The sequence below is a fragment of the Sebastes fasciatus genome, chromosome 14, assembly GCF_043250625.1.
Source record: "Sebastes fasciatus isolate fSebFas1 chromosome 14, fSebFas1.pri, whole genome shotgun sequence".
In the NCBI taxonomy this organism is placed as follows: Eukaryota; Metazoa; Chordata; class Actinopteri; order Perciformes; family Sebastidae; genus Sebastes; species Sebastes fasciatus.
Window position 1 is genome coordinate 28,975,920 of NC_133808.1, and position 19,581 is coordinate 28,995,500.

At 41.1% G+C, this 19,581-nt stretch overlaps 1 protein-coding gene across 14 annotated transcripts in view; it reads left to right on the forward strand.

The window, feature by feature from the left end:
• lrch1 (leucine-rich repeats and calponin homology (CH) domain containing 1) overlaps positions 1–19,581 on the forward strand; it is an 88,927-nt gene that overhangs the window by 62,991 nt on the left and 6,355 nt on the right. For 3 of the 14 annotated variants that reach the window (XM_074657779.1, XM_074657777.1, XM_074657780.1), the window contains 6 exons: positions 669–741; positions 1,728–1,850; positions 9,308–9,417; positions 9,556–9,693; positions 9,882–9,959; positions 14,323–19,393. In XM_074657779.1, the coding sequence (XP_074513880.1) occupies positions 669–741; positions 1,728–1,850; positions 9,308–9,417; positions 9,556–9,693; positions 9,882–9,959; positions 14,323–14,616 (816 nt within the window). In that variant the 3' untranslated portion in view covers positions 14,617–19,393. The other 11 variants (XM_074657781.1, XM_074657784.1, XM_074657783.1 and 8 more) reach the window with 5 other exon arrangements.

The following is a 19,581-nucleotide window of genomic DNA, read 5'->3' on the forward strand; positions in this document are numbered from 1 at the left end:
CATGCCATATCAGAATCAGGTTTATTGCCGAGTAGGTTTTCACAAACAAGGAGTTTCCCTTGGTGTTTAGGTGCATAACAATAAACAGAGTAAGAGAATATGAAAATAAAAAGCAGGTACTGTAAAAAATCAATAAACAGTCTGCAGTCTGTGTGCATTTAACATCTTTTTCCTGATCCAGATAAGAAACACAGATACAGATCAGATGTTAATACAAGGTGGAAATGGGTGAGAGACATTTGAGGGTTTCCCTGCAGAATCATTTTAAATGGACTTTGGTCACACAGTCTTTGCAAAAATCTATACCACTTAAATTCTGTTAAATTGAAGGAGTCTAGAGTCTCTTAAAGAGTGCTGACACTGAATCAGTCTGCTGGTTATATAAGATGAATGATGGTTAAAGACAGAGGAGGGAGACATAGAGCGGGAGTGCTGCTGTCTTTGAGCCAATTTGGAGGTTAACTTTAGGTCCCTGAACTCATCACGTGTGTTTCTATGTACTCTATTTCTCTGTGGAGTCGTTTGTTAGTCTGCGTGTCTTTGCAAACATCTCCCACATGAAGCACCGGACTCAGAATATCCAGCATCTGTTCAATGAATTATACTTTCATTGCTTGTTAATGAGTACTGAGTACTTATTCGTGTTGTTTCTATTTCTGTTGCCGCAGCGACATGACAGATCTCCAGCCAGCGGACTTCCATCCTTCTCCAGCCCGGTGTTTGGACTGAAGCCTCGTTCAGGTGAGTTGGCTCTGGGCTAAGAGGGTGGGTCAGACACCTGGGCCGCCTTGCTTTACATGTCAAAATGACCTGACCTGAACATTACAAAGACTAAGAACTATATTCATACACAATTTGTAGTTTTGAAGCCAAGTTTTCAGGAGCTTTAATGGAAGGAAACTCGTCAGAATAAACCACATTTGTGTTGCTTAACACCTGCATGGACACGGTAGTGGAAGAAGTACTCAGGTTAGGGCTGGTTTTCCTCGTCAAAGGTCACTAAGAAGATTCCCTACCAACCATTTTTAACACATGTAATGAGCGTTGTTTCCGTGGCGATCCAGGACCACGATATGAATATGACCATCCTGGATCAGGGCTAGTAGAAGACAAGCTAAACCAGAGTTGTTGCAGGCTTAGAGCGACTGTTAACTCTTCTCCGTTGTGTCTGTAGAATCATAGCGAACTTTAGTGCCATGCCTTTTTATTTATTTTTTAGAGCTAGCAACCATCCAGCCTTTGTTTGCTAACTGTTACCAGTGTGTGAAATGCTGCTAACTGCTAATGAAGCTAACATGGTGCTAACAGCATGTCGAGGTGATCTGTAATGTGAACTGCCACTAATCTTTATTTTGTTTTTGTGCTGTTTTGTGTTACGTGTTACCATCTCCCCTTTTCACATTTTCTTTTTCCGATATCCATGTTTTTTCTGTATTTCCGTCTCTTTCTTAACTCTCCTCTCTGGTCTGCTGCATGACTTTTAATGTGAAAATCATCTAATCTAATCTGCATGTCTGTACCAACACCTGCGTCTCATTGATCTCCTTGTTTTTATTCCTTAACAACCAATTTTTCGGGGACATCTCTCCTGGTGATATTGGTGTTTTTCGTGGAATGAACTTTGCCTTGCTGCACTTGATTCACCATTGGTGCTCCACCTTCCTGCACTACACACTCCTCGCCCACTTCCTGCGTCTCCCTGACCACTACCCACCTCCTGGTTGTAGCCCCGCCCTCGCTGCCCTGCTCGCCCCCTCCTTCCTGTCTCGCCCCCTCCCCCCTCTCACAGGCCTCGCCCCTCCATAGAGATACGCCTCGTAGCCGTGACGACGGAGGCATGCACAGCCGCGGTAGGTCCCGCTTCTTTAAACTAACCGGCCTTCGGAGGCTGATCACACCTTTGGACTCAGGTCTCTGGTGTCTTCTCCACCAGCGGTTTGGGATTTCTTACATTCAGTCTCTCATTTCTTTGTGTCCTGGACCATCAAGTAGAACGTTTGTCACCTGTTTCACACTCGGCGGGTTGTTTCTTCTCTGTCTAACCATTGGTTTCTTAGACGTCCAGATTGCTTTCTTGTTGAGAGTTTAATGAGAAGACTGATACCATTATGTAACTCTATATTAATACAATACTCACATTGTCACATGTATATTGAGAGAGTTGCTGTGATCCTACTAGCTGTGAAGAACTGCCTGTACTGACTACACAGGGTCCTCGTTTGTCTGAGTTATAGCAGGTGTGCACGTTTATTGTCCTATTTATCTACCAGAACGTATCCCTCCGCCGTGGCTCAGCGAGGACACATTGTACTGTACGTGGAAACAAAAAGAGGGAATTTTTGCACGAAAAATAGACAGTAACTTTGGAAAATACCCAGTAGATTTGACAACCAATTTGACACTCAGACAGCGATGAAGCTCCAATCCAGGATTTGTGTTTGCCAGAAGCATCATCCAAATCCTCCACAGCTGAATGACTTTTTCTCTTTCTCCTGTTGAATAATTTATTGTCAGATCCCATGCATGAGGGGAATATTATATATGAGAAACTACTAGAAGAAGTACAGCCCGACAGAAATATTGGAAAGGCTGATTTTGAGTCGATTTTAGCTTTATCATAAACATATCAGTATCGGTGTATATGTTAGTCTTATGTCACAGTTCAAAACAAACATTTCTTTTGCACTTTCCAATATCAATATCGTCCTCAAAAAAAATCAATTGGTAGCTTATTTTTAAGATTTGAGAACAATATTTCTACTTCTTTTATAGTTATAGTTCAACTCCTGTATACTATTCTAATAATCTTCATATATAGAGACTTGCTAACTATCTTACGGAGTCTTTACAGTGACTGGATGTGTGATCATGTCTGTTTGCCAGCGCCTCCTTCTGGCAACAAGACAAGTTTGATTTCATTTAGACTGCCACCGTGTGTCTTCTCTGCCTTAGACCACATGTTGGGGTGTTTTATATTACTGCTTGTGTGTGTGTATGTGCTGGCGTGTGTGTGCGTGCGGTAGCAGCAGCAGACATTGATCAAAGAGGAGCTTCACCACACGCTACTTTCATCTCCAGCTGTTCATGTGTGTGGTGGATGTAGACGCACGTGGTAGCAGTTGGATTCAGTGTGTATGTGTGTGTGTGTGTGTCTGTTAATTACTACAGCAGTGTGGTCACACACACACAGGCTTTGAAGCTCACCAAAATGTGTGAGCATAAAGATTCTGGAAAGGAGCAAATACAGGGTGTGTGCAAGAGGAGTCTTGTAAGGTCTGAAATTATCTAAATTCAAGCCAACTTATATACGTTGAAGTGAATACGTACTGCAAGTTTTTAGGACTCAAGTGTCGGTCAATCAGTTGTAGCAACAACCGAAGTCTTTCTGTGGCTGCAACAAAAGTTTGATTAAAGTTTGTTGCCTTGAAACTTTGAGTTTTCTCAACTTTCCCATTTTTACAGTGACAGACGTGCCTGTCTTTAATACATGTGAAGCCCCCCTCCAGCCGGTTTTACTTCCTGTTTTTTTGGTTAACGTTCTTTCTCAAACAGAGAATGGGGGTGTGGTTAATACTCAGACGTAATTCAAAACCATGGCAACCAGATTGCATAGTTTTTCAACCCAGTTTAGATGAATTTACTGTTTATCAGACCACAAATGAGACAAGAATTAGCGCGACACGCCGACTCTCTCTCACTCGCTGTCTTCTTCACCGTCTCCTCCTGGCGAGGCAGCCGTCTGGCTGCTGCTGCACCGAGGAGCCGCTCTGCCGGCCACAGCGCACCAGAGGATGGATAGACGTGTTGCCGAGGTCCGGCGTTTGAATGCAAGTTTCGGGACATTTTGGAGGTTCACCTCAGCTCCAGCACTGACACCGCACCGGGCCGCACTGTGATTCATTTATTTCTCTAACGGGACTTTTCTCTTGTTTTCTTTTGCCAAAATACACTGGAGGGTGGCTTTAAAAGAGAGTTTTAACAACAACACACACCAGCGGCGTCCTGATGTATGTCGTCACTTCTGTTGTTTTATTGCTCACCATCGGCTCGTGTCGAGGTTGCGTAAAAGCAGCACTTTTATCACGCATCAGTTACTTCTTTTGGTCCATCCGGTGTGCGCTACAAATGTCAAACTATCAGACTACTAGAGGCCATATTGGGATTGTTTGATGTCTCTCCAAGTGTGTGTGTGTGTGTGTGTGTGTGCGCAGTGTGCGCAGTGTCTGCAATATGAATGAGTGGGTTTTGTCTGCACATTTGTCATTTGTGTGTACGTGAGTGTATTTTTAGCTCCTATGTTTTAAGTGTTAGATAATGGTCCCTCAAGGAGTATCCTACTTCCACTGGAACAGAGTCCAAGATTTTAGATGGATCACAGCCGTGTGTGTGTGTGTGTGTGTGTGTGTGTGTGTGTGTGTGTGTGTGTGTGTGTGTGTGTGTGTGTGTGTGCGTGCGTGCGCGTGTGTGTGTGTGTGTGTGTGTGTGTGTGTGTCCTCTTCCCGAGGCGAGCTCTGTGTTTCAGTCAGTTGGTCCATAAAAGGCTCTGATATGTTGCAGGAAGTCAGCAGCGACTGTGAGCCGTTAAACTGTTCACACACACTCGCAGTAGGAACTTCTGAAAGTTAACAAATCTATCACAAACCTTCAGAGACTCTTTCAGTTCACTTTCAAACCACAACATGTTAAATCTGGGTTTGCTAAAGCAATAAAAACAGCTTTTTTTACCCCTTATTTTCCCGTTGATACACATATACATTACTCTGGGAAAAATGCACATTATCATAAACATCAACATACATTGATATACTAAACATAAGCATGCTGACAAACTAGCATCAGCTTCCTAAGTATAGATATGAAATGCAAACCTTTAGCATGCAACATCCGGATATTAGCATATAAATAGCCTCACAGGGCAAACGCTACAACTTTTGTAGTTTTTAATTTATTTTTTTGCCCCCACAGTTATCTGACACGCACCTCTTTGAGTTACAACAGTAATAATAATAATAGTATTTCATAAATCAGTCTTTCTCTGAGATGATCCCCCCGTTTTCTGTTGCTGCAGTGATAAGAACAGAATAAGATAAGAACAGTGTTTTACAGAAACCTTCTCCCCCTGAAGCGTTGTGTGTTTCTACATGAGCAGTTAAGTGTGAGTGTGATAACATTATAACTAATGGGCTATAATGGGTTCAGGCCTCAGGGAGGGTGACATCAACTGACACGCTCACATCATCACTGCTGCTGACCTCATTAACAACCAATCATCACCCTCTCTGTGGTGTAACAGTAGTTTATCAGTTTATCTAGTGGTGGCCATGAATGTATTAAGAGAACTGGAAACAGCGTTGGAGGAGGGCTCCTTTTCATTTCCTATGAGAGTTGCTCAGTGGCGCATGAAGCCAAAATGGCTCGACTTCAGAGGGATAAAGTACCCGGATCATCCGGCGATCTTCCGCATCCATTGGGCCCATAGAGCAGGCGCAGTAACATTTCCTTTAACTCCGCCTCCCAGCCCTCGCTCCAGAGCCGGACTGGGTCTCATTCACATGAACGGAGGAAGGGAAATAACTCTGGATTTGTTATGTTCAGGATCATATTAACAGTATGGATGAGAGTATTTTGAATAGACTGTTTGTTGTGGAAACGCTGTGAAGTCACGTGACATGGTAGCACATGCAGGTCGGATGACATTACAACTTAAGTGGCAGAAACTCCGAATAATGTTGGTTTCATTATCCTTCAAATGTAAATATTACTGCTTTAGAATCAGTTTCATTTTCACTCTAAACGTCGTAATTTTAAGCCCAACCATGTTATTTCTTCTTAAACCTAACTAAGTGGTTTTGTTGCCTAAACCTAAGCCAATGTTTTTGTTTGAATTCTTAGCATTTAAGCACGTGTTTACTGTAACCACAAGGGGTCTGACAAAGCCTCAGTATGTGACGAGTTGGGATGAGAACGTGTTAACCGTACTGTGAAAGCCACATGTCAACACTAGTTGGCAGCACAAGAAAGATTATGTGACTGCAGGATGATCACGTTAACGTCAGACTTTGATGACCAGAGTGTGGACATGTCTTTTTGTTTTACTACTGAACGATTGATCTTGTAAAAAAAAAAAAAAAAGCCCGTTCCTACACTTGCATAGCGAGCTAGGAATAAATTGCGAAATAGACGCCCGCTCATGCAGGGTTTTAAAAATATCCTTTAAAACCTTATAATAACCCGTCAGAAGAGGAGACACCGAAACAAAGATGCTGCGGGCTCAAACTGTTCAGATGGCAGAGAGACATTTTAGAGCGAGAGGTAGCAAGACAAATATGAGAAGGAGGAGGTGTTCAGCAGCGTGTGAGATGACTTGACCTAGAAGATAAAACTAGAGAGATAAAACTATTTGCCCTTCATCATCTCCCCCCACCTCTCTCTCTCCGCCCCCCACAGAGAGTGCACATCACTCAGGATTATCGGAGTCAAACAAACAACTCATTACTGGCTCTGTATTCTGTTGGATGCTCGAGAGGTTCACAGTTCTCCAACCTGACATGATCAAAAATAACCTGCAGGTGCACGTTATCACACAACCCGAGACCCACTGCAGTTTATCTTCCCTCGTACCCCCCCTCCCCCCCGAGTTATATCTAATCAATTTATTTTATTTGCCGCCTGCTCAATACAGTGTAGTTACGACTGGAAGGAATTTGAGATTTATGAATAAATGTTTGTAATAAAACCTTTTTCTTTAGGAAATATTTGTTGCCTATACAGTGTAGATCATTTGAACATTTGTTTTTTTGGTTTAAGATGCCTGTAGTTTAGTAAAGAGCTTCGTACAGCTACGGGGCTGAGAGGACTGTTAGCTGAAGAGGCTCTCAGTGTTAAAAACAATCACATCCTGCAGACTTCATGTCTTCTGTTCTTCACGACCACAGATGAACCCACCGTAGAGACTCTGCAGCTCCTCCCGGTGGTCACTCAGTGGAACTACACAGATACAAGCTGTGTTCAGCCTCATTTAGCTGTAAAAGGCAGATTTATGTGTATAAAATAGGACGCTGAGGAGGTGAATGATTCACCCTTTAGTGGTGTGTGTGTGTGTGTGTGTGTGTGTGTGTGTGTGTGTTTGGTTCAGTGTGTGAAGAGGCCACACTCTCTCCTCCTACACACTGTTTTCTTTGAGCCTGTTTATCATTTATATTTGACTGAATCGGATTCTACTTATTAATTCCATTAATAATAAGTGATTGACAGGCATCATGTTGATTAACGTTAGCATCATTAGCCAGCTAAAACCACAATGTCACTTTATATTTCACATGCTTGACAGTCAAACGAAGGTCCCTCCGTGAATCGATGTTGATCCTAGTGTTAACTTTTCTATCTTCAGCCTCCCGACCGCGGTCAGAAGGAACAGGGGAGACACCGTAGTTTTGGTCTCCTGTGCCGAAGTCGATAACGTTACTCGCTCCGGAGTTAACCCCTGACACTCCACTCAGCAGCAGGGAAACGAGACACATTTCTGCACAAACGGCAACTTCCACTGAACATTCACTTGATATTGTCAGAGCTAAACTAACTCTCTTCTGCTCCGCTGCTCGCTCGTTTTCTAACACACTCGCCGCCGCTCTCCCTCTCTCTTGCTTCACCACTCAAGAGTGGTTGCACGCTGCTAGCCCTGAAGGCACTCACGAGCGTGTATGACGTCACATCTTTTGGTTTTTCCTGGAAAAAACGGCAGAGCATTCTTCACATTAAAAGCAGTCTACAGGCTGATAGAGGAAACCCGGAAAGTCGCGGAAGGTCTAATTTTTTAGGTTAGGATACATCCTGTTCACACATTGGCAATAAAAAACGATTAAAACATGTTTATACGTGTAAAAAGTTGCATGCAGTCCCTTTAAGTAATGTATGGATACATCATCATCCATGATACACCAACATAATCTCACCCTGTTGACTGAATTCTTTGGTTGTATTCAGAAAAAAAAAGGAGCTTGTATTTACCAATGTTGAAACCATCAGGTTTATCTGATTATCTCTATGAACAAAAACTTCTGCCATCTGAATTATTTGACAGATGTTATATAATCACACACACACAGAGGTTTTACTGCAGTCGGTCAGTCAGGTTTCAGAGTGTTGCTCTGCAGGCTGTTCTAACAGAGAGATGAACTCCCTCCACATGACCGCTCCGGTGACAAAGCCGGAGCTAAAAGTGCACTAAGCTGCATGAGTGCATGTGAATGTTGCGCTTACGTAAGCTTTCTACATCTTTTATGGCAGAGCGGCTTTTTCTGTGTCACTGAATGCCTGAATGCAGATGTGGACGTACAGGAAGTCACTTCCTATATACAGTACATGTCCACACTCTGTCCGTTATTCTGCATCCAGCTGCTGCTTATCAGCCGACTGAAGCTCTTCTCACTCATTTATGTTGTCGTGGCGACTTAAAATCAGTTGCTGTCCAGTGATGAGAGAGAGAGAGAGAGAGAGAAAGAGAGAGAGAGAGAGGCAACAGAATGTACAAAACACAATATTTGTGTATCGATATCAAGACCTTTAATGCGTGCATGCATAGCTTCTCTCCTAGTGAGAGAGAGCGCCCTGCAATGAGTTACATACAGCCTTATAAAGTAGTACAAACAATCAAACACCTCACCGTGCCAGGTGTCAACATCCTCCACCGCAGGGGATCTAAACAAAAGGGAATCTAACACAAGCTCTTTTCCCGCAGTGTTATAAATGCATTTCATCTGTTTCCTAAAGATTACAAGTTGCTCTAAGATTACATTTCATACAGATTACATGCATGTAAACCTTTAATACCACAATTTCCATCACAGTATCAATGATTTTCACTTAAAAATGTTGTTAATTTTGCACTACAGTTCTTATTTAAATGAGAAAAAATACTCAGTATATTGCCATGTATTTAATAATTAACACAGGGGTATACAAAAATAAGCTTTACCATGTGGTTATAGCATACAGACTATTTATTTATGAATAACCAGAAAACATGCTATATCATGATATACATCGTTATTGAGATATGAAATGACATATATCGGGCACTGCTCTATAGCTGTAATTTAACCAGCTCTCTTCTGATGTGAACTTCTGGTATTTTTCGTGACTTGTGAAACTTTTTTTTTTTACTTAGAAGTCTGAGAATTGTCACTACTCGATCCGTTTTGTATGAGATATTGTTGTGGTTCTTCTACCTGGCTGTGTTACTGTGTGAATGTAAACGTGTCCTGCTGTGTCAGTCTAACGATGCCTGTCTTCTTCTTCTTTGTTTCAGTGTTCCTGCGGAGCCACAAGAGTCTGGAGTCTGTTGATCCTCAGTTCACCATGAGGAGAAAGATGGAGCAGCTGCGAGAGGAGCTGGAGCTCACGGAGCAACTGAGAGACGTGAGAACACATTTACCTCGCTGTTTACTAATCATTAGTGTGTGTGTGTGTGTGTGTGAGTGATTAAAGGACAATTCTATTGTTTTTCACAACCTTCTTCACCCCCTCGTACTCACACATACCTGTTTATATCCTCAGACCATCGAGAGCAGACTGAAGGTCGTCCTTCCCGAAGACCTCGGATCGTCTCTGATGGACGGCGTCGTGCTCTGCCATCTGGCCAATTACATTCGCCCGCGCTCTGTCGGCAGCATCCACGTCCCCTCGCCCGCAGTGGTACGTCTCGGCCCTGACCTTTGACTCCTGAGATGCAATATTTATGATACTCTGAAACCGAAGTGCATAAATTATAACAGTCCAGAGATTTCAGATTCCAACTTTTCCCTGATATGGTTTCTTTAAACAAGTTGAGTTGAACATAAAATCATTTTTTTTGTATATAAATGATGACTTTGTGCTTCCAGCCCAAACTCAGCATGGCCAAGTGTCGGAGAAATGTGGAGAACTTCCTGGACGCCTGCAGAAAGATCGGTGTACCGGAGGTAAGACATTTATACAATAACTTCACCCCCGCCCTGTTAGTGCTCTCACTACAGTACGCTCGCCTCTCTGAACTGGGGGTCGTTTTCAAGTTTGAACCCTTTCTTCAAACTGAAAGATCTATTAAAACATGTTGGTGCTAGTGTTATTGGAAACGGTGTTGACCACACGATGAGAGTTGTTGTTATCAAATTGATTATTGCAGTTTACTTGCTGAAGCCAGAGTGATTTGATTCAGTCGAGTCTTGTAGAGCCGAGGTTTTCAAACTGAGGTGCCCTCCCCAGCGGGTCGCAGGACAGTTGTAGGGGGGTGAAAGGGACAGGTGCATGTAGGCGCTCTAGAAACAACAGTTAGCAACAAGTTAGTTATTGTAGTTTGTCTTGCTGATTGGCTGCTTATTAATAGTCAGCAGTTGGACCAGTAGTGGCTGAGACACGCAGCTCATGGAGACAATTAAGGTACTTTAAAACCCTAGCGCCAAATTACCACAGTGCAGAAATCGCAGTCATAACTCAAATCATAACTCCTCAAATGTGAACACTCAGACATGACACATATATTTTTTTTAGATTCAGTGTGACGTACACTTTCTGAGGATATCATAGGGCCTCATGCATGAAGCGATATAAAAACAATTTTTATTTTTGTTCGTATCCTCTGCGGACTTTGAAAACTCCTGTTGTAGAGGATTGATGCGTTGAATCGGCAGAGTTTATAATTGATGAATCACACTGGTTTGAACCCAGTTTGTTGTTTATTTCCCAGTCGATTGATCTATGGAAAGATGTTATAACCGGTTTAACTGATAAACAAACTGGGCAGCCCCACTGCTGCTGAAGGACATTCTGTAAGTCAGTCCAGGGATTTGAACCAGCAACCTTCAACCTGAAAACACCCCCAGTTCATCAGAGAAACCTCCCCTGTAATCCAACAGTTCCACTTCGTCATCAACATGTTTCAGCATCAGTTGACTGCTTGTTGATGGAATAAGATATAAAAGGAACTGTGAACGTGTCCTGCAAAAAAACGTCTTCAGTCTCTTGAACATTGTCTCAGGAAAAAAAAAAATAGTAATTACAATGCAACATTAGCAGCTACATTATCTTGTGATTTATGTCGGTAAGTGAAATTGAGGACTGTTGCAGGACACTGATGACGACACTAAACTGTGAACCAGATCTGGGAGGAAGGCTGATGGTTCCATGTTTTTTAACAGCAGACGTTCTCAACCTTTTTGTCATCTGATCCTCCGGAAATCAGAATTGATACCGGACATAAAACTTATTTTATAATATTTTCCATTTTCAGACTAATTTACAGGACTTTTTAAAAGAAGCCTGGAGACTTAATTTAAAATCCAAAAGAAAAAATCTGAATTTAAAGTCTAAAGAACTGCTGAATGGAACAATTTAATAAACGTCTGCCACGACCCAAATTATGTTTCTGTTTCTAAATTAAAACTTGAGAACCACTCAGCGTTCCCCCAGGACTCGTTTCATGTTCCTACCTGCCTCCTTTTTTGTTCTCATCACTTTTAAACGAGGTTGTTAATGTCGATATTTAACGCTGAATCATCACCGCTGTCATCGCTGCCTGTGGCTTCCAGCTTCCTCCATCATGACAGCAGAGAGCTGCAGTGGGTTCACAGTGTGCGTGAGAGAAACTGCTCTTAAAAGTTTAGATTTTACTTTTCTGGAAGACAGATCTGCTCTTGTGCTCAACACTAGAGGTGTGTTAGCATGCAGACTGTGTAAAAGGAGAACGTAGTGACTCAATGCAGGTGAATCTCTACAGTTACTCTTCATACGCTCGGACTGGTGGTTTCTGGGAAAATCTGTCGCAGGTCTTTAGGGAAAAGTTGGACATTTTGGGAAATACACTCAATGGCTTTCTGGCGAAGAGAGTTAGATGTTCAGATTGATACCACTCTCATACCTGTATGCTAAATACAAGCAGCAGCCAGTCTTTATGCTTAGCTTAGCTTAGCATAAAGACTGGAAACAGGGGGAAACAGCTAGCCTAGCTCTGCCCAAATGTAAAAATGTCCACCTAGCACCTCTAAAGCTCACTGATCGACCAGTAGTCTCCATTGGTTGCAGGGCAACTAGTCCTGACCAAGAAATAGTTTGGCACATAACCCCCTGTAAAACATTGATTTGTCATTTTTACACTTTTTTTTGCACTTTTATATGGATTAAACAAACAAGCTATAACATACTGATTAGTGCCTTTAAGAGGATTTTATTACTTTTGAACAGTGCATTTTAATAAGGGCTATAGGCAACCGATTGTCATTTTATTTTACATTCGAAGCTTCTATTGAGGTTTTCAGATGAAGCTTTGAATGTCTGTTGACATATTTTATGACCCTGAAAAAAAATAATCCTTGACCAAAATTCTCAAGTGATTGATCAGATTAAATGAGCCCATCTTCTTCTTTTTTTATTAGATCAGCTTTCTTTAATGAATATAACTCATCAGTTTCATTTGATTGCAGCTAGATCGATGGGTGATAGGTGCATCCTTTGTGTGTGAAGAGTGGGAGAGCAAACAGTTTTTTAAGCGTAGTGAAAATTTAGTTTTTTAAAAGGCTGAACGGCAACAAATATGGATTTGCATTTCGTTGCGAATTTTGGAAATGATTACATCTTTTTTCAATAACTGTTGTCTTTTGGACTTTACAACGCTCTGGGTTATTTGAAATGTTTGGGTCACACGAGTCTAAACCAATCCTATTCAGCCGCCGTGTGCAATACACAGATACATTCTGGGTTGGTTTCACTCGAGCAAGAAATAGTCTGGCACGTAACCTCCTGTAGCATTGATTTTTTTGCTTTTTTACGGATTAAATAAACAAGCTACAACATGTTGATTAGTGCCTTTAAGAGGATTTTGTTACCTTGGAAACTATGAATATTAGTCATTTACAGGTAGATTGGATGTTACAGTAAATAGGATACCAGTTAAAGAGAGAAAGGCAGTTTAATTGGTAAAGAACAGACTTTTTTAATCATTTATTATGGCCATCGAGAGGCCATAATAATAACAATATCATTTTATTCATATCATCCACCATTAAACCGGGACAGGGAATGATGGATATTTTTTTATCACATCATTGGGACTTATAATATTTCAGTCAGGATCATTTGGTACTTTGCTGCTATAAATGTGATCATTTTATTATATTTGTTTGTATTTTTATGTTTCATCTTTAACACCATGTAACCGTTTTTTTAACAGTCATTTACAAAAGATTGGTCTTATCTTGTTCTCCTCTTTGAGAAAACTATTTTATTTACTTATATCCTGATCTGAACTGTTGATCTGAGCTGACTCGTTGACCTTTGACCTCCATCTCTGCTGCTGCTGCTGCTTGCTCACTGTCTCCTGCTTCTGTGTGGACGTTTGCTAACTAGCCGGCTGCTTTTGACTGACGACACGCTCATGCTCAAGCTAACGTGCTGAAAGCTTCTCCGAGCTAACGTGCTAACGATTAGCTTGTTGTGCTAAACGTGCTGGCCTGCTGCACTGGCTCTCCCATCAGCCACTTCACTAACCCTCATCATGGTCTGCTTACTGGGAGAGAAGGAGAGGTCCAAACGTTTCTCCTTCCTCCCAGTAAGCATCCCCTTCTCGTTGCCATGGTAACCCCTGCCTGCTCCCGCTTCACCCCACAAGCTCATGCTTTCGTCTGTGACCTTTGACCTCTGTGTCCATTGGTTAACCTCCTGCCTTTTCTTTCTCTTTTTTACTTTCCGGCTGGATTGCACAACGTCTTCCTCCTCCCTTTCCTCTTTCTCCTCCTCCTCTTCCTCTTGTTTTTCACTTTTCATATTTCTGTTTTCATTTCAAACTTCTTCTGAACTTTTGGATTTTCTCAATTGTTTCCTTCTCACCATCTTTTGTTTTTTACACCTTCTGTTTCTTCACATCTAATCTCCTCTATCTTTCCTCATCTTCCTCCACCTGGTTTTTGGTTCTTCCTTGGAGAATATTTCACCGCTCTCTTCTCCTTTTTTCCTCCTCTCCCTTTATTTGTTTGGAAACGCTGCACCTCTTTTCTCTTGCTGGGACTTTTCTTTAACTCTTTACCTCCAACTTTCTTCCCTCCTTCTTTTACTTATGTTTCCTCCTTCCATCTTCATTTCCTCCTTATCCTTCCCTCATCTCCTTCTCCTCTTATTCCCTTGTTTCCACCTCTTTCTCTTCCCTCCCCTTCTTTCTCACTCCCATGTTCTTTCCCTTCCCTCCTCCCTTGTTTCCTTTCTTTCCTCCGTCCTTGTTCCACTCCCACCTTCTGCCCTTTTTCATCCTTCCTTCATTTATTTCCCCCCCCTCGTCTTCCTACTGGGGGGCGCTAGTCTTCCCTCTGTTCGCCCTATGACATCATCCAGTGCCGCCTGCAGCCGGTTTGCGCCGCCGTTCAGGCGCTGGTTGCCTTGGATACAACCTCTCCGGACCGGAAACGTGAAGAGGCGATCTCGACTCCGAACCCCGCCTCCTCCGGGGTGTCAGAGACTCCCTCGTTGGTTTCTGTTACCACTCAAACCCCGCCTCCCGCCTGGCAAATCTGGGACCTTATTGGCTCAAGCCTGCTTCACATCCTCTGCCTAGTTCTGCTGTTCGTGGCCTATAGTTGGAGCGAGCTAACGTAACCGTGACGACACCCACCTGCCAGCCCCCGCCCTCTTTCTGCCCAAGCTACTACTCCTTTTTTTTCCTTTTGCTGCATTTATGTCACGTGGGAAAAATCACGCTACAAAATATACTTTAAATAAAAAAAACTTCATCTGGAAATATTCATTAGCGTCAACATTTTTGTGAGCTCATCAGCGTTTACAGTACGTCAACAAATGTGAGCGTTATAGAGCAACTACACCCAAAAATGTTTTTTGTTACTCTTCTCAGATAGAATACAAGAATACCGGATTTTCTCAAATCGTCAGACTCAATGGATAAAAAGAGCACTAGCTATTTATTTTGAAATGTTTGTGTGTGGAAGGACAGTTTCCGTAAGAAAAAAACTAATTATATGCTCAGTATAAAAGCAGATTTGTGAAGGCGTGGCGAGTTAGTTTTACAAGATTATGATCAGATCCCATTTTAAATATCACACTGAGAGGGATCAGATTTTAAACAGGAGAGTTGATTTTATCTGTGAGTTGTAAACTATAACTTTAATAGCATTATTTCTAGGTTTTGAGTGGCTTTTGTACTGTTACTTTGCAAGAACGGTGGCTTTGGACTGAGGCTGGGAGACCTCTGGTTGATGGATTGATGACATGAATAATATATATATAGTATTTGTTTTAATCAACACGTGACTGGGCTGTATTCAGAGCTTCGACCATGTACTGGCTGTATTAGCTGAGCTACAACACAGGTACCCATAAAACCTACACATAAAATGTACTTGCCGCGTGAGCTGCAGACTTGTATCACTTGACACGAACGCGGTACTACTAATACTATAAATGAGGGTCCGTGTCGGTCTGGCGTTCCATGCATGCGCATTTCTAGATCCACACTCCATTCTAGTTGGTAGCAGTAATGCACCATAACGTTGTTTGCCACGAGTTCAACGCCATTTGACTGTCGTTGTATTCGTTTAAGGACAAATTATATAAATGTGGATAACAGCGGATCTCTTCGCACAACCTCTATTCAAAACAAACTTCGTTGTCTTCTTCTTCTTCTTCTTCTTCTTCTTGGCAAACCAGCTAGAGGTGCATACGCCATCAACTGGACTGTAGTGTGGAACGAAACTGGAGCATTCGCAGTCGGCATGCTTGTTATGCGTACAGTCTACGTGGTCACACATTTTGGGCTGCATGCGGACGTCCACATAAGGCAGCGAGTACTCTCGCTAACATGGGTGGATGTAGACATTTACGTCGTGTAGACCTCGCGGACATGAAGGACGCGGAAAGTATGAATTGGTCTTAAACGTGCGTAAAGTGACTAGAATCCCACCGGACTGTTTGTGAAACATAAAATCCAACAAAAGTTGCTCGTTGCTGGTTTCCTCTGACAAGAAGAGGATGGCAGAATTTTAGGGTGTAGTTGCTCTTTAACGTTTGTGAGAAACACAAAACCAAGCTAACAACAAATGAAAAAAAAAACGTTCATGGCATTTTAATTATCCAAATATATATCATCTTTAAACCCCCAAATCTTGTTCATCCCATGTGATACGAATGCAGCGTCAGCATGAGCCTCTCCCCTCACCTTCTACTGTACTCCTTGTTTGAGTTTCTCTTCTTGTCGCCCATTTGGGGGAAAAATCAGCTCACAAACGTTTTGTTTTTTTGTGTCTTTGCAATAAATTGACCCCGAAAGTCTTAACAGAAGCAGGACATGTGGAGCAGCAGGTGACTTCTAAAGTCACTGATGTCTTATCAACATGCTGTACAACAGCAGGGATAATCTGATCTGTGCAGGACTTTAGAGGGTTTAGATGGAGCCATGAAAACTCTTCAGTCCATTAGAGATATTAACACCATGTTGGAGGAACGATAACAAAACGAAAAACCGTGCCAGTATTGACATCTTAACAAAACAAAATCAGTGGTCATGGTCAGATTTTGTATGTATTTATAGATAAATACTGTGCATAATATGCAGTACTAATAGAGCAGCCTGGTCTAACTAAGGTGACGACAGTATTTCACTTGGTTGGCTCAAATCTCCCAGCAGCCATTTGGCACCATCATGGAGGTCTAGTTGACAACTGGCTGTAGGCATTTTTATTAATATTATTATTATTATTATTATTATTATTATTACAACTGAGTGTCGATCCATGTAGTTATTCTCTAAATAAAAACAAATGGTCTCATAAGCTGTTTTCATATGGCGACAGTGGCTGTGTTTACATGCACATTACCATTTATTTAAAACCACATTATTGATCTGTAAAGATTTCCAAATGCAGCGCTACCATTCAAATCAATCAATTTCATAAAATGGAAAACCATAGATGAATTTACTTTGTTTGCATTTGTACAAGTGTTACTTATTTTTTTTTTGTTTACAATAGCTTCATAGTACAGAGAAAAAAAAAAAAAAAAGCAAAATTCATATGTGTATCTTCTCAGAATAGATGTTAAAGGACGTTTGTTTTTACTGTAGCTGCTGAGCTAACCAGTAATATGCTAGCCAGCCAGATGCATGCTAGCACTACTCAACACTACCACAATAGAGTGCTGCAGGAATGAGTCTTAACACGGAAATGAGTCAGCATTTTAGCACTTCCGGTTCCCTCTTCTCGAAGTTAAAGGTCCCATATTGTAAAAAGTGAGATTTTCATGTCTTTTATATTATAAAGCAGGTTTAAGTGCTGTATAAATACTGTTAAACTATCAAAACGCTCAATATACGGAGAAACACACACAGCCCGAATTCAGAAATTGTGCTATGAAACAAGCCGTTAGGATTTCTGTCATTTGTGATGTCACAAATATACAATATTTAGACCATTACACGGTTTTAAATGTAAACATTCTAAATGTGTCCCAGTTTATTTCCTGTTGCAGTGTATACAAATAACATCATCTGACAGGATGTAAACATGGACCCAAACTGTTGCTTAGCAACGGAATTCCGTTGCAATTCCGTTGAAATGCACTAAAACGGAGCGTTTCAGTCAGAGGGTAAATACAGGTATATTCAGACAGACAGTATGAGGAAAATAAAGTGTTTTTTGAACATTACAGCATGTAAACATGTTCTAATAGAAACACAAAATACAAGTATGAACCTGAAAATGAGCACGATATGGGACCTTTAATGTTTTGTTTTTTTTAATGGGTATTTGGTTAGATACCTGAAATGAGCTCTGTGGTTAAGATGAAGATATTTTAACGTTGTTGTATGACATAAAATATGTCAGTAAATATCTCACTTGTGAAATTTGAAGCTTTTACGTGTCTTAAAAAAAGTAGTAGCTAACAAATGGCTAAATGAGACTACTAAACATCATCACGCCGAACACTAGTCCACTTTTAGCTCAGTGATGGTGGCGTGAAGTCATGCGACCGTGGTGTAGTTCGTTTATAGCCTAACGTTAGCTTTTTACTTCTTTACTTCGATTGCATTTACGCTTTAAAAAATCATAAAAGTGGTGTTCATTTGTGGAGATTATCTTGCTGAACAAAACTTGTAAGTATCATAAACATTTGTTTGCCACAGAGCTGATTTTCTGCAATAATAAATAATAAAACTGTGTGATTGTAACTTGGCTGGCCTGCCAAAATACGTCATCCCTGCAGCACCTATATAATCCACCAATATACTGTAGCTCTAACAAGCTAACAATGTCAGACGGATCAGTGATCTTTAGATCAGAAAGAGAACACGTCCACCAAATTATTCTGAGAACACAAACAGAAGTGCTGAAGACCTCCAATATGGCCACCAAATGGTCCAGCTGGAGCCTCTCTGATTCATCACTGATGCAGTGCGATCGGAGCGAAAACAGTTGATGCCTTGAAGTTGTATTTTCATAGTTGTTCCCATATTTCAGTATAACTGAACTGCATAATAAGCACATGATTCCTGAGTGGTGCGATGGTTCACCATCACAGAGCTGCGTAAAGAGTATTTGGTCTTTTCTAATGTGTGATTATAAAGTGTTGAGGAGCAAACGGAAGCCATATTATAATAATTATTGATTATTTAAATCAGTTAGATAATGATTTGGGGTCTTAATTTGAATATGAATTGTTATTTAAACCCATTATTTGATGTTTTTGAAACTTAAGAAAAATGTGTATTTTATTTTAATTATTTATTTATTTTTGTCCTGCTTTTTTCTTTTTTTTTAATTAACAACTCTTCTGTATCCTGATATGCAATGTGACTTTTTGGAAACATTTGAAGGGCTATAGACACTAGATGAGTTTATGAAGTTAGATAGATATTAATCTTCTTACGCTGTTTATCTTGGAGGGTTTGATACGTACGTAGAGGAGTAGATTATCGCTCTGTTTGTAAGGTTAAGATGAATTAAGAACTGAGGAATGTGAATATTTGCTGGTGCCCACTGCAATGTTAAAAAAAGTTTGCCTGGCCATGTGAGCAGAATGAATTCACAGAAACTGAATTTATGCAGACGTCTTCACTGGTACTTGGCCTTTAATCTCTGACGCTATGGAAACAGAAAATGCCTTGAATTGATCATATATGGCACAATGAATATTTGACATAAACCAGTGTAAGACGAGTAACTCACAAAATGATTTATTTTATTTTATTTTATTAATTCTGGCGGTAAATTTCAGTTGCTGTTGTTTCCACATTCTCTGCACAGATTGTTTTAAAGTATTGTGCTGATGTGAATGGATTTCATGTATGAGGAGGATTATTTTTATGCCTTGTGTATGATATTTGACTGTTAAAGACTGAGGTAATAAATGCGGTTTAGGGATGTTGTCTGGGCGACGCAGTCATTGTTTAAGTTAGAGGAAGAAAACTTGAGGGGGGAAATAGTCCTGTAATAGCTCTCTAAAATCACAAGTTGTTGTACGGATTAAACAAACGAGATATAATGTGATAATTAGAGGGTTGATAAGTTTACACAGCAGGGCTCGCTAAAGGGATGTGTCCATATTAATTGAAGG